General features: G+C 33.3%; 2 protein-coding genes and 1 long non-coding RNA gene across 3 annotated transcripts; 2 read left to right on the top strand and 1 right to left on the bottom strand.

Annotated features, from left to right (window-relative positions):
• Positions 1-1,782: 1,782 nt before the first annotated feature.
• Positions 1,783-5,508, bottom strand: LOC132178345 (wall-associated receptor kinase-like 10). The gene is given in 4 exon segments (XM_088515424.1): positions 1,783-2,966; positions 3,128-3,274; positions 4,639-5,017; positions 5,020-5,508. Coding segments are annotated over 4 exon segments (2,199 nt in total).
• A 4,978-nt stretch (positions 5,509-10,486) lies between these two features.
• Positions 10,487-11,665, top strand: LOC132177293 (glutathione transferase GST 23-like). The gene is made up of 2 exons (XM_088515305.1): positions 10,487-10,798; positions 11,276-11,665. The coding sequence occupies exons 1-2, from the start codon at positions 10,487-10,489 to the stop codon at positions 11,636-11,638; spliced, it is 675 nt and encodes a 224-aa protein (XP_088371431.1). The 3' UTR covers positions 11,639-11,665.
• Positions 11,666-13,980: 2,315 nt separating this feature from the next.
• On the top strand, positions 13,981-15,466 carry LOC148586550 (uncharacterized). The gene is made up of 3 exons (XR_015911861.1): positions 13,981-14,006; positions 15,154-15,225; positions 15,356-15,466. It is a non-coding gene; the product is annotated as an uncharacterized LOC148586550 (long non-coding RNA).
• The last annotated feature ends 226 nt before the right edge of the window (positions 15,467-15,692 follow it).

Genomic DNA, 15,692 nt, shown 5'->3' with positions numbered 1-15,692 from the left:
GGATATAATACCTTGCCTAAATGAATTCATAATCACTAGTACTAGTGGTGGAAGTCCCAGTTCACAAGAAGGGTACTTCTTTTCAAGCGACTGGAGTTTGGGGAGCAAGACTAAAAATAAAAAAAAATAATAAAAAAAAAATTAGAGGATAAAATTATAATTTTAAAGGCAATTTTTAAAATTTTTGGGAAAAACATGGCACCTTGGTAGGCAATATTGATCATTTTTTTTTTTTTTTTTTTAAAGAAGTACCCTTTATAATTATGGTGAAAAATATTTCATTCAAAAAAGTTTGGTTTAGTTTAGAAGCCTAAAAGTGACTGTGTACGTAATGATGTATTAATTATGAGAACATATATAAAATAATTAACCTTTTAAAAGTCCCTCTACTTTTTATTTTTTTAGCTTTTACAAACTTTTTTTTTTTTTTTTTTTTTTTGACATGTCCATAAAGGGGAGAAAAAAAAGAGAAGCGGATTCGATTTAGTGACTTTGGATTTTTGAAGCGTGGTCTACAACTAATTGAACTACTTCTTAAATACTGCAAACATGATCGTTAAGCTTTGCCGTACAGTTTAAGAAAAAACACACGATCTTATTATTATTATATAATTTCTAGTTTACTTTTGTTTTCGATTAATTAATGGAGACTTAAAAAGGCATTCCACTCAATTTATGAGAGGAACATATATATTTGATTCCCTTTTCAGAAAAACCCAAATAAAAAAACGCAAGAACAGTAGGTTCCTAAATTAATCTAATGAAACCGGCCGCCTCTACACTACTAAATTCAAAGAATCAAAAAGTGACAAATTTCTGAATGACAAAAGGAACAGGACAAAATAATAATAATAATAAAAATAAAATAATAATATTATAATTAACGCTAGCTTATTGCAAATGGGTGAAAGCCAATATATTGATTTTGTATTTTTTTCTCTTAAATTAATATTATAATTAACGCTTATTATCACTTGATAAGTGCAGTCCGCCAATACATAGCTAGTTGTTCCAAAACTTAATTAAAGTAAAAATAAAAATAAAAAAATGAATCATGCAAATTACTATTCTAACCGACATTAACATTCATACTAGGAAATGTGGTCATGTTTGTTAAACATTTTTGATCTGTCCATGGAACAAGAACTATATATCGTGTTATTGAGTAGCCAGTTAAGTGTTGTGGAGATAATTATATTGGAAGACACCACCTTTGTCATCTTCCTCCAGTACTGATCTGTCCATGGTACAAGAGCTATATCATCTTGAATCCAAGAGGTCTTGATGCGAAAATAGAATCGCACTGTGTAATGATCAAGAACTCCCGGGCAATTTCCGGGGAAAGTCACTGGGATAACAATATAATTACATGAACACCTGCCAGACGGAGACAAGTGATTTCCGTGTTGAGTTCTTTCATAAGGCCATGTATCCACCGGAATGCTGGCTTGTAAGCTAGGATATAAAGAGGAACTGATTTTTTGTTGCCATTAATTTTCCAACTGCATGTAGCGGAAATTCTGCGGCAGGAAAGAGAGCTGCTCAATGCTCATACGGCTATATACTTAGTGAATTAAGTAGCTTGAGGTCTGATTTGATCTAGACAACAAAAATGGATTCTCAAGAAACCAACATGGATCTTTTCGCTATTTTATACTATCGTAAGACAATTGGATATATATTTTTAATCTATGTTTTTGAATGATTATTGAAATTACTTGCAGAATAAAAAAAATTATGTAGCCTACAACATGAAAGTAAACAAATACTGATTCAAACTTATTAAGAAAATAATAATGGTTGGTCGTCTGCGGATGAGGTTGGCACTGTTGATGTGGGAACAACAATATCCCACAAGTCGTTTATTTCAGCTTGAACATATTGAAGCTCTTCATAGTTTTGTTGAAGGTTAGGAACTTTTTGCAACATTTGAACGGCCTCCAACTCCATTGCGACTTCTTTCATTGTAGGCCTTTTCCTCCCATTTAAGTTCAAGCACCTTTTCGCAAGGTTTGCGACCGTGATGATATCTTCTTTTTTACCTTCATGCAAAACTCGATTATCAATAATATCAAACAAATGGTTCTCCTCCATGGATTGAATGAAATATGTGGCTAAGCTTCTAGATTCTTATGTCCTTGTTGAAGAGATCGCTTTTTCGCCAGTTAATAGCTCAGCAAGGACAACACCAAAACTATAAACATCACTTTTTTCTATAAATTGACTTGACTGGAAATACTCAAGGTCTAAGTATCCAAAAGTGCCATGCACTAGTGTGGTTAAGTGAGTTTGATCAACAGCGATGGTTCTTGAAGTCCCAAAGTCGACCACTTTAGCTCTGTATTTATCATCTAAGAGTATGTTTGTAGACTTAATGTCTCGGTGGTAAATGGGGGTGGAAGCTGCTGAGTGTAAGTAGAAGAGAGCTCCTGCAATTTCTGTTGCAATTCGTAAGCGCATATCCCATGTTAGTAGAATCTCCTCAACTTGGCCATCGACATATTGGAAAAGAGTTCCGTTAGGAACATACTCATAAACTAGCAGAGGAACTTCCGTCTCCAAACAACAACCAATTAGCTTAATCACATTTCTGTGGTTAATTTGTGAAAGAATGACAACTTCATTAATGAATTCTTCGAGTTTTGCTTCATCAATTACTCTGGACTTTTTCACAGCAACGATTCTTCCGTCCGCTAGCATGCCTTTGTAAACAGTGCCTTGTCCTCCTTGGCCAAGTATTCTATTAATATTAAAACGGTCAGTAGCCTTCTCTAAATCTTTCGAATTAAACAATCTGATGTTCTCAACATTTGCTTCATGTGAAGATAATTGTTGTTGTAACAATAAACCACCATTTCGTTTGAAAAACATGTTCTTTTGTTTGATCATCTTCCTTTTCTTTACAACTTTATAGGACCACCATCCACCAACAAGTAGAACGAATAATCCAAGACTGCTGCTAGTACCTGCTTAACGCAATGTACATAATAGGAAAAGATTACTAACGCAAGTTCAAACAGGCCAGGCTCAAAACACATTCTTGTTCAGGTGGTTTCTGGCTCACTTTTCCAAAAGAAGAATAAAAATGGGAAGCCTTAATTAAACAGTTAGATGTGAGAAAACATACCAATTGTGATCGCTCCGACCTGAGGCTTTGGGGGGTCAACTACTTGACAACTGAAAGACCCGTTGGTATTTTTACAATATTGAGTACTCCCGGCAGATCCATTAAAGGAATTACAACGGTTTGGTATGCGATCGCATTCGTTAATATCTGACATGTAATTAAGGAGATAAGCACGATTAGTATCTAAAAAATCAAAAGCAAAATTTAAAGTGATTATTAAATCACCAATTATTTTAAAGAATTAAAAAAAAAAGAACTTTAATCATTTAAATTAATATTATAATATTTTTTGGGTTTAAATTCTTACTCAACAAACAAAGTCGGACAATATCATTAATTATCCAAAAACTCAAATTAATTAAAAAAATAATAATAATATATAACTTGTGCATCAACGTGTGCGCTCAGGGAGCAAAACTTAAAACAAAAAACAAAAAAATTTAGAGACCATTTTAAATTTGAACATCCACTATAGACATATGCTTGTGTGATATTAGTCATGATCACGTGAGGCTCAAGTGAGAAAAAAAGAAAAAAATAAATAAATAAATAAGAAAAAAGAAAAGTTGATTCCCTTCGCTTAAATTGAAAGTTCAAGAGAGGTAACAACTCGATCAAGAGGCTACAAGCCTACAAATGTAAAACCCAAACCAAAAAAGAATAAATTCATAAACTTCTCTAATTAAATCACTTGATAAAATACCCAGATAATTCTGTGCATGAATGATTACTTCAATTACGTACTTATTCCAATAGTTCATTTTCTATTGAATGTTCCGTTTAATACTCCTATTTTGTGGGTGATTAGTTCAATTACTTATTCTAATTGCCCATTATCTATGGAGACTTCCATTGCCGAGATTTGAAAAGTCTTCAATAGAAGTTTTAATAGAAAATGGACTGTTTGAATAATAATTAAACTATCTTTAAAGTCTTCAATGGAGGTTTCGATTGAAAATAAACTATTAAAAAAAAGCAAATATCTAGTTATTTTATCTACTTCATTTTCAATAAATTTTGTACTTATCTGAAATAAAAAACACTTGTAAGATACCTGATAAAGCATAAAATAGGAAAGAACAAAAAAAAAAAAAAAAAATTAGGTACAAAGCTTTCATTTGTTAAACTAAATTTCAGAATAATATACCAAAAAGAGAAAGGTTTGTTTTTCATATTTTATTTATTTATTTTTTGTATCTTTATATAAGATTTGAGTAAATCTACCATTAAATATGTAAAACCACGTGCGGATTCCACATATTCAATGATAGATTTATATAAATGATCAGAAAAAGTCACAAGCTACAGATTTATATTAAAAAAAAAAAATGATAGATTTATATAAAAATAAAAAAGCAAAAAATGAGTAAGGCACGAAAGTGTATGTGGTGACGTTGTTGTGACGCATGTGCTCTACAAGTCATGTTAATTCATAGAACTATGTATTTAACACATAAACAAAAGAGAGAAGAAGAATCAAAGAGAGAAATAGAGTGCTGCAAAAACTTTACCTTGACATCCTCCAAGAAGATAGGGATTTCCTTCAAAGCCGTTGCTGCAAGAACATGTAAAAGTTGTGTTCTGGCCGCTCACCGAAGACCCGGTACAATTATAGGTAATATTTGCGAATGAGGCATCTTTGATTGTTGGAAGTAAGTTGAATGATGTACTAAAAATCCCCCATTCCAACACCACAGGAACGTACGACATAATATTGGAGGATGTATTTATTGAACCACGTTTCTGGAACCAGCCTTCTTCTACCAAGAATGCAGAGTTGCATCCTTGGGCATTATTTGACGTTGGATCAATAGTTGTCTCAAACGCATCGAGATATGAAGGAATTGTGGTTTGGCAGCAGTTGTTAGTGCCATAGCAACTACTACTATTATCACTTTATAACCCGAATCACAATTTGACATGCACCCAATAAATGAACCATCCGAGGACTTGATTGAGGCAGAGTTATTGCAACCCATGGCAATGAATTGGTTTTCGGACTGGGAGAAGATGAAAGGGCTTTTTGCTAAAACCTCATTTTGTTTTTTGTTTGAACCATTTGTTGTACAAATAGAAAATGTCGGATAATTGACGCGAACTGTACTGCTTCGTAAATAAATGCCTACTCCAAACGAAATACTCAGCACCTCCAAGTTGGGGCTCCTCAAAACAGGTTTGGGAGAGCCCGAAGAGTCATTATTGCAAACTACTTCAAACCAGTGATCAAGGTAGCAAGAAGGTCCTATTCCAAAAGGATATGGAATGCTAACATTCCCACAGCTTGCTTGGCATGAACTGCTAATTGATTGTCCAGATATTGCATCAAATATTGAAGACAACAGCCAAAGGATCTGAAATACCATTTGCAGTCGCACCACCATCTGATCTCTCTCTCTTTCTTTCTCTCTTTCTAGGATATTGATGAATTGGCGTGTGATGAATGAAGCAGCAAAGCCCAAGCCCCCGGCCGCTTTTTATAACACCATGCATTATTATTGTCCTTTTCTAAAAGTCGCCAAGAAATTGTATGGAAGTTGCCAACGAGACCAATTCAAAAAAAAAAAAAAAAATTAAATAAATAAGTAAAGTTGCCAACAAGAGTTATTCCAATAAATAAATAAAGATTTCTGCGGGCTAGTTTGTTGTTTCTGTGCATGAACCTAGCTCGCTAGCAGCCATGATTGACCTCCCAAAATTAAATAACCTGGAAAATGAATATCCCATATGGATGGTCCATTTTAGGTTCAAGTTTGGTGAGGAAAAAATGAATTTAATAATTAGTATAGAAAAGTAAAAAAGTAGTAGTGAAAAATGAAAAAATTTTATTTTGTAATGATTTTTTTATTTGAATAGTAGTAAAAAATAAATGATGTGATATAAAAAGTGAATTATATGATATAAGAGTGAAAATGTTTTGATGTTAATTTTTTTGGAGAATGAAATGAATAGAATTGGGAAATGTTAGTGTTATTTAACAAACAAGGCCTAGAAGGCCGTCTCATGCATGAGGGTACCACCCTTAAAATTTCGTAACAATCAATGAGAAGGCCCCACGTACGCTAACTTCTTATTTGACTTGTCTTCTGTTAACAACGATCAAACAGCCAAGTTGATGATCTAGGCCATTCATCCAATTTTAGGCTATGTGGAGTATGGTTTGTATCTGACCTGGTTCGAAGTTTGAAGCGCTAACAAATTTTTTTTGACCTGTTTGAGTGTTTTGACTCGGTTAAAGATTGTATTTAAACTCACATATGACTTTAGGATTTTGTACGCGCGGATGTAATTGACGCATGGTATAATATTGTTTCTCAAAAAATAATGAAACTTCATTGAAATTCCATATACGTAACTTTTAATGATGAAAAACGTAAATCTTTATGTTTACGATTGCTTGTTTTTACATTCTTTTTATTTTTCGCATGCATCTCATTTATTCTGAAAAATATGATAGATTTCATAACAAATTATGTCAAGATAGATGATATATATTGCAAAAAGCTTAAAAGTCATTACATTGACTTTTGGTCACGAAACTGTCGATCTCCGCGTCTTCGCAAAAATCCTATTGAAAAAAAGGATTATTTTTGACGACATACATGATCTAGACAATAATAACCCTTTTACGACCACAATTTCCTCACTATTGCCACTTGATGGTCATCGCCAAAAATCACCTCATGATCAGCTAGAGGTCGCTAATAGCTCCCATATTAGGGATGACCATAATGTTTTGATGAATAAATAGCTTTCATATCAGTGTTGGGAAGATAAATGATTTGAAATTTATTACCAATAATGCATTAAAATATATATTTGAACATCACTCTAACTCAAAAGTCTAAGCTAATGAGCTTGTGTCGACTTAGGTATATTAAATACTATTTTATTTTATTTTTTATTTTATACTTTCTCAATGTGAAACTCAACACTTACAAGTGCATTCACAATAATTTCTCATTCACTTGTTACATGGAACACCCTTAGACAATATCGACGACATTTACGGTCACAAATAATTAATTAATTTTTTTAAAAAATATAAATTTCTAATTAGTAAACAAAATATTAGTAAATATTTACAATATTTAACTGTAATTTATATTTACAATATTGGCATTTCACAATATTTCATTGTAACAATTACAATGTACTCCTACAGAATATGTTTAATTATATAGTAAAATAAAATAAAGAAATAGTAAAATATCTTATTAACCAAAAATATTTAGAGCCAAAGGCTAGATTCTTGATTACGTACCCTCCATGTTGTTGCTCCTTAAACCTCCTGATCAAGACCCCTCCAATAGCAACATTAAAAAAAGCGTATTCTTGCGGTGTTGCAAAATTTTGGGTTACCAATGTGAATGCCGGAAATTAAGGTTTATAGCTTGCATGTCTACAATTGCACCCTCCGGAATGTTTGACGAATATTCATGGTTGATTGATTCTATATTGACAAATGCGCACTCTTTTGATGCTGTAGCAGGAAGAGTTTCTAAGTCCTTCTTCAGAACTTTGACCATGTCATAAGGACTCAGCAAAAGTCTTTAACACTATTCCTTTTCGTATCAACTTCAATATTTTTACTTTTTTATAATACATCAATCATTTTTTATTATTTTTTAAATAAATAAAAAATCACTACAAAATAATTTCTTTACAAATATTTTTTCATCTTTCTCGTATTAATCAAATTTACTACAATTTCGGTCATAATAACCTAATCTTTTATTTTGTTCTTTGTTTGCTTTCATGGTCTTTTTCAAACTGATCTAGAAATGAATGATAAGGACTTTGGACAAATCCCAAAACATAACTAATAATCTACATTTGTTTCCCAAAAAATGTATAAAATATTCAGGCGGCTTGAAACTTGCTTAGAACATAAAGCATATGGTGGGCAAGCATTATTACTTTTCTGACTCAAACTGGTTGACCATAAAATGGGGCTCTGCTTCTTGTTTTGTTGTTTTCAATAAAAAATGGGAAAGACGAATTGATTTTATATTGCAGGATGATACAACCTTAACTTTTTTGTCCTAAATATATAAGTTCAACTTTTGCCTTTTTTTATTTTTTATTTTTATTTTTTTGGTTTTATTTTTTATTTTTATTTTAAAAAAAAAATAAAAAAAAAATGTCTGAATCAACTCTATTTATTTTTTGTCCTTCTTTTATTTGGTACTTTTTAAAAAATAAAAATGATATTTTTCTTCATAAAAATGGTCTTTTTTTTTTTTAAATGTGATTATTATGAAAAAAAAAATACCACTTTTATTTTTTTTAAAAATTCCAAATAAAAGAAGGACAAAAAATGGATAGTGTTGCTTCAGACATTTTTTTTTTTTTCATTTTTTATTTTATTTTATTTTTAAAATAAAAAAGGCAAAAGTTGAACTTATATATGTTGGGCAAATAAGTTGGGCCTTTAGCATTTCCATATATATATATATATATCTTATAATTGATTCCCTTCCCTATATTTAGGAAATATTTCCAAAAAATCACAAAAATACACCCGAATCCCTAAATTTAAAATAGACCAAGGGTTTCTCAATGTTAAAGTGTTTCTCAATGTATTGAGAAACAATATAGGTACCCAATGCATTATTTTAATTGTACCTAATGTAGGTACCCATTTATTTAATATTTTAATCATAAAATAAAATTATAAAATAGTCACCCCATTGGGGGTGACCGGACCACCCCAATTAGGGGCTGGGGTGGCCGAAGCCACCCCATGGGTAGCCACCCCCAAGGGCCAAATCTTAAAATAATAATAATAATAAATAAATAAATAAATTCCGTTTGGCCCTTGGGGGTGGCCAGACCACCCCCAAGGGCCATGGGGTGGTATTGGGTGGGCGAAGCCACCCCCAAACATAATTTTTTTTTATTTTTTATTTTTTAAGATTTAGCCCCTGGGGGTGGTTGGACCACCCCCAAGGACCATGGGGCCCCAGCCCCCATATGGGGTGGCCAACCACCCCTTAATATTTTATAATTATGTTTTTTTTTTTTTTTTTTAATTTATTTTATTTAAATCTAAAATAATATTTGATTATTATTTTTTGTTAGTAGACATGTGTCCTATTTGTGGTTTTATGATTTCTTCTTCCATAAACTGGATATTCTGCCGCCCAAAATGGATTGGAGAGGATCTGATTCCCATCAACCTAGCATGTAGGTCAGGAGTTGAGATCCCCTCCAATTGAGGAGAAATTGAAGATTCTCCAATTGTTAATCGTGTCCCTTCATTTTAAATTCAATGATCTATAAAATACCAACTGCTTTTGTATAACTGAGGCATTAAATACTGGCTTTTGTTTTACCGAGGTTTAAATGATTTTATAAACCATTGAATTTAAAATGAAAGGTCACGATTAACAATTGAAGAATCACTAATTTCTCTCCAATTGGAGGGGATCCAGATCCGTAGGCCTGCCCCTACATCATAAAATAGAGCAACAAATTAAAAATATTAACCTTTAAAATTTCTTACAAAACTAACCTTTAAAAGTGCACGTGTGCCTTAGCATGTGTGAATAATGTTTTTTTTTTTTTCTAAAAAGAAAAAAGAAAAAAAAAAGTAATAGCTCAAAAAACTCCTATCACTCTTAAAAACTGATTTATAAAAAATTATGTCATCTACTAAAAGTCAATAATCGGGATAGCTTGCCAAACACAATTGTGGCCTTGCCCACGAAGTTGTATCTTTACCCTTTTAAGTGAAAAGAGTGTTACGTACACATATTCGTAATTATTTATTTATACGTGTAGAACACTTTTTGCAATAATATACGTGTAAAACCCTTTTTGACATTGAAGTAAAAATTATTATTGAAATTATGTTTTTGTTAAGTTACTTTAAGGTTAGATGGTTGGTTGGGTCTTTGGGTTTATCTGAAATTATTTTAGTAGTAATTGGATATAAAATAATTTATAACATTTTGTCTTGTTCAAGTCTGTAGGTTTTTGCTTTGGCAGCTTGTAGTTGGTCTTGAACCCTCTTGGGTTTATAGTCTCGACTCTCGATCTGCTTAAAAAACAAAAAAACACAAAAAATGCCAAAATCCATAGTCAAACAAGAATAAAATAATGAAAAATACGTGTCAAAGCAGCAAACTAAAAACAATATATATATTAGGAATAAAAGAATTGAAATCAAAGGAGAAAGTCAAGACGCCACCTTTCTGAGTTCAATCTTTAGTGATTAATTGAAGCTCTAAGAGTTAAATATAGAGGAAATTTAAACCATGAAGCTTGTTGTCCAAGCAAGAGGGTTATATTAATTGATCATTAGAGAATGACCAAACTGTGAGTTAAACTGGTACGTACGGCATTGCTCCTTCAAACATGAGTCATGAGGTGAAGCTTCATGGGACATGGCCTAGTCCATTCATTTACAGAGTCATATGGGCTCTAAAACAAAAGGGCATTCCATATGAATACATAGAAGAAGATCTTTTCAACAAAAGTCTTGTGCTTCTTCAACACAATCCAGTCCACAAGAAGATCCCTGTGCTTGTTCACAGCGGAAAACCAATTTGTGAGTCCATGGTTATCGTCGAATATATCGAAGAGATGTGGCCGCACAACCCTTTGCTGCCCACTGATCCTTATGAGAGAGCCATTGCTCGCTTTTGGGTTAAGTTTGCTGAAGATAAGGTACATGCTTGCTTCCCCTTTTGCCACTTGTTCTTCTGTTTTTAGTTGCTTCATCTTTTCCTCAGTAAATAGCTTGGTGGTCGTTATTATTATTTATTGTTGTTGTTATTATTATTATTAATCGTGAAGTATTCATCCATAACCCAAGCAAAAGCCTGTGGTTGGACAAGTACTAGGGTGCGGTTCTACTCCTATAATGAAAAATTTTAAACTTAATTAGTATTAATTAATTATCTTGAGTCTCACGAATGCTTTAATGGGACTTGGTCAAATTATAATTCAGTCGAACTTGAGAAAGTGTCTGCAGTTTTCGCCATCTAAGTCTTTGTTGAGCTTCTCATAAAGGGCAGGTACTATACTATGATCACACCCACATAAAATAACCTGCTTGCCTTGAAGTAAAAACAAAAAAAAAACAAAACAAAAAATATATGAGTTTATTGATTTGATAACATGCAGTGTCTCTGATTTCGTTAGGGTTCTGCAATGTGGGTAGTCTACCGAACTAGTGGGGAAGAGCAAAAGAAGGCCATCAAAGACACCCTGGAGATGCTGAGAGCCATGGAGGAAGATGGGCTCGGCCGGGACAAGAAATTTTTTGGTGGGGACAATATTGGGATAGTGGACATTGCCTTTGGACAGATTGCTCAATGGTTGGGAGTCATCGAAGAAGTTGTCCGGGTGAAGATGCTTGAGGCTCACAAGTTCCCTCGCTTGCATGCATGGATCAAGAACTTTAAGGAAGTGCCTGTAATCAAAGAGCACCTTCCTGATCGTGATGAAATGTTGGTCTTTTTTAAGCGTAGAAGGGAAATGTTGCTGCCATCTTCACAAGATTAGTCTCTAATCAACTTATGAGTTTTTGAGTCTCCATGTTTTTTTTTTTTGTTTTTTTTCTTTTTAATTTTCAATGTCGTGGCTGCTTTTGAGTGAGAGAATAAAATGTAGTTCCTAGTGTTATTAATTTTTGCTACGATTGAGATAATAAGAAAAATAATGAGGATTAGATTATATCCTTTTCATAAATGAGGATTAGATTATCTTAAGTTAAGAGATTCGATTAGGATTGGTTACATTTAAATTATCATACTCAAACACCCACCCACACTCTGTTTCCATTACATAGGGCACGTGTGAAAAGTTCTTTTGAGCGTGTAAGCCACTAGAATCTTTTCGCAGTATGGTGGAATGGGATTTCTACCCATCGACCAAAGTGATTACAGGTTTGAACTCAAATTTAATGCTAACTCAGCCTGAATTTATTAGTATCATTATTAGCCTGAATTTATTAGTATCATTAATCATCTATGGAAAATGTTTTTGCTCTTGTAAAAATGGTATTCTATTGTCATGTTCTGTTGTAGTATATATTCATTTATTTTGTTCTTTGATTGCTTTCGTTCTCTTCTTCATTTTACTCATTTGATCTAGACCAACAAAGAAAAAAAAAAAAAAAAAAAACAAAGGATCCTAATTATAAAATGAACATGGGGCTTTCGGCTATCTTCTACTATAATAAGACAACCAAATATATATGGTTAATCCATGTTCTTGAATGATTCTTGAAAGTACTTGTAGGAATACAAAGAAAACAATAAATTATGTAGCATACAACATGACATTATACAAATATTAATGATGACTATCACTACAAAAAAAACAAGGTTTAGTAACGCTTGGAATATAGGCGTTTTAATAAAACATCCCCTTATAGGGACGTTTTATTGTGTAAACGACACAAAATAAAATTAGCAACGCCTGCGCAAAAAAACGTCCCCTTAATTCGGGACATTCCAATAGGATATGCCCCAATTTAGTTAATTAAGTGTGCTTGGCTGGCAAGCGCCCTTAATTCAAGACGCTTGCTATCTAGGCGCCCTTAGTTAGGAGCGCCTGCCAGCTAGGCGCCCCTAATTAAGTGCACCAGGCTGGTAAGCGCTCCTAATTAAAGGCACCTGGCTGGCAAACGCCCTTAATTCGGGACGCCTACTATCCAGTTGCCCTTAATTAGGGGCGACTGTTAGTTAGGCGCCCTTAATTAAGTGCGCCTGGCTGGCAAACGCCCCTAATTAAGGGCGCTTGGCTGGGAAGCGCCCTTAATTCGGGACGCCTGCTATCCAGGCGCCCTTAATTAGGGGCGCCTGCCAGCTAGGCGCCCCTAATTAAGTGCGCCTGGATGGCAAGCGCTCCTAATTAAGGGCGCTTGGCTGGCAAGTGCCCTTAATTAGGGGCGCCTGCCAGCTAGGCGCACTTAATTAAATGCGCCTAGCTGGCAGGCACTCCTAATTAAGGGCGCCTGGCTGGCAAGCGCCTTTAATTAAGTGCGCTTGGCTGGCAAGTGCCCATAATTAAGGGCGCCTGGCTTGCAAGCGCCCTTAATTAAGTGCGCTTGGCTGGCAAGCGCCCTTAATTAAGTGAGTTTGGCTGGCAAACGCCCCTAATTAAGGGCACCTGGCTTGCAAGCGCTCTTACTTCGGGACGCCTGCTATCCAAGCACCCTTAATTAGGGGCGCTTGCCATTTAGGTGCCCTTAATTAGGGGCGCCTACCAGCTAGGCGCCCTTAATTAAGGGTGCCTACAAGAATTAAATTATTATTGTGGCCTATCCCGATAATTTCTGAATTAGTATTATTTTTGTTTTTATATCACATAGTTTAATTTTTAATCTCGACAACCACATTAACTGATTTTGCATTTATATATTTTTTAGTTTAAGTCTCTTTTAAATGTTTTTTAATTTTTAGTATTTACTTTTTATTTTTATAAATAAATTTATAAGTGTTTTTTAATTTTAATATATTTATATTTTTTGTTTTTGCGAGCGGGAACTTAATTTTCTTTTTGATTCCTCAGCTCCCGCTCTAAGACTTAATTTCTCCCTCAATATATATTTTCCCTAACCTCTCCCCGCGCGGCCCGCCTGTCCCCCCTCTCTGCATCAGGATATATATATATATATATATATATATATATATATATATATATATATATATATATATATATATATATATATATATATATATTAGATCCCTAGCCTCTCCCTCAATATATATTGATCCATATCTCTCTCTACGGCGCTAGTCGCCCCTCTCTCAATCTCGATTTTCCTATCTCTCTCTTCGGCGCCCAGTGACCCACACGTTTGGCCAACCTACCGGCCATCTTCTCCAGTCGAAACTGGCCTGCCTCTCTCTATGTTCCTGTACTAGTGAGTCTCTCTCTGTCTCTGTCTCTGTTTTTCTTTGTATCTGCTGTCTCTTTAAGTTGTCGATTTGGGATTCTAATAGTCAGATTTTTTATGTATTATGATTTTTATGAGAATTAGGAATTTTAAATTCAACAAAGTTTTCTCTACTTTTAGGGTGTAGTTGGTTTGTTGAATGCAACAATCACAATTTTGAAGAATCTCCGTGGTTGTCCTGGAGTGTTCTTTCAAATTTAATTCAGTTTTGATTTCACTGTGCAGTTCGTTCATATTAACATTTAGTATTGAATTATTATTGCAGAATTAAGTGGATCGGAATACCTCTTTTCTTTTTTTCTTTTTTTTTTAAAAATTTATTGTTTTTCCTTATCCTTTATTATCATGTTCCTTTGTTTTTCCTCTTTATTGGTAGTGCCAGAATAGTCCACTTTACTATCCAAAATTACTCGTCGAGATTGGTGCCATTTTTTTGAATTTTAATTGCCTTATGTAAGTTCTTTGGAAAAGTTGTATATATACCATTGTGGAAGAAACATGATGATCTTCTGGAGTCCGGAATATACCTTAATTAGGGTAGCGCTTGCCAGCCAGGCATCGTTAATTAAGGGCGCCTAGCTGGCAGGCACCCCTAATTAATGGCGCTTGCTATCCAGGCGCACTTAATTAAGGGCGCCTGGATAGCAGACGCATCAAAATTATTTTTAGTTATATAGGAGAATTAGCTGCTCAAACATTAAGTTATATAAAAATAACTTAAACACAATAAATGATAAAAGAGAAAGGAAGAACAACATAAAATTTGAAATTCTAATGTTGGCTTATATTTTATCCTTTATCTTTTATCCTTTAATGTTGGCTTATATAACTTAAACACAATAAAAATTATTTTATTGCTGTATAAATGATAAAAGATAAAGGAAGAACAACATAAAATTTGAAATTCTAATGTTGGCTTATCTTTCATCCTTTATCTTTTATCCTTTAATGTTGGCTTATATAATTTAAACACAATAAAAATTATTTTATGCTGTTCTTCTTTTATCTTTTATCCTTTTATAGGGGAACTAGCTGCTCAAACACAATTCATTACTGTTGACTTAAGAACATATATATGATTGCATAATATACATTTGCATCTATTTATATATAGGTGAGAATGAATTAACAAATGAAGATGAGGATGCAGCTGATGCAGAAGGCGACCATTGTGGATCATCACAAAGTATGTGTAGATCTTCATATCTTAGTCAATTGTAATATAATCTAATTATATATAGGTTTGAACTTTCAAAATAGTTAGATATAAGTTTGTAATTTAATATATATATTTTTTTTGGTTTTATCATTTGCAGGTAATCGTTAAGTGACGTACGTATACTTGACCTGTTAGGTTGAGTACGTATTTGACACCAAATGCTAAGCGAACTCGTTGATATATTTTATTTCATATGTAATAAACAATTTTTGTGAACTCTTTTAAGAGGTGGTACACTTTGTGATTATGATATCGTTTTGGATATTTTATTTCATATGTATGGTATAATTTTTGTTAACTCTTTAAGATGTGGTACGTACACTTTGTGTTTATGATATCATCATTTTGGATTTAATTGTCTTATGAGATATGAGATTGTATATATGGATTAGATATGTATTGTGAGATATATATGTATAAGATTGTATGAGATT

The sequence above is a fragment of the Corylus avellana genome, chromosome 4 (assembly GCF_965113065.1).
Source record: "Corylus avellana chromosome 4, dhCorAvel1.hap1.2, whole genome shotgun sequence".
NCBI lineage: Eukaryota > Viridiplantae > Streptophyta > Magnoliopsida > Fagales > Betulaceae > Corylus > Corylus avellana.
Note: the sequence above shows the minus strand (reverse complement) of the source record. Positions and strands in the feature narration are given on the sequence as shown.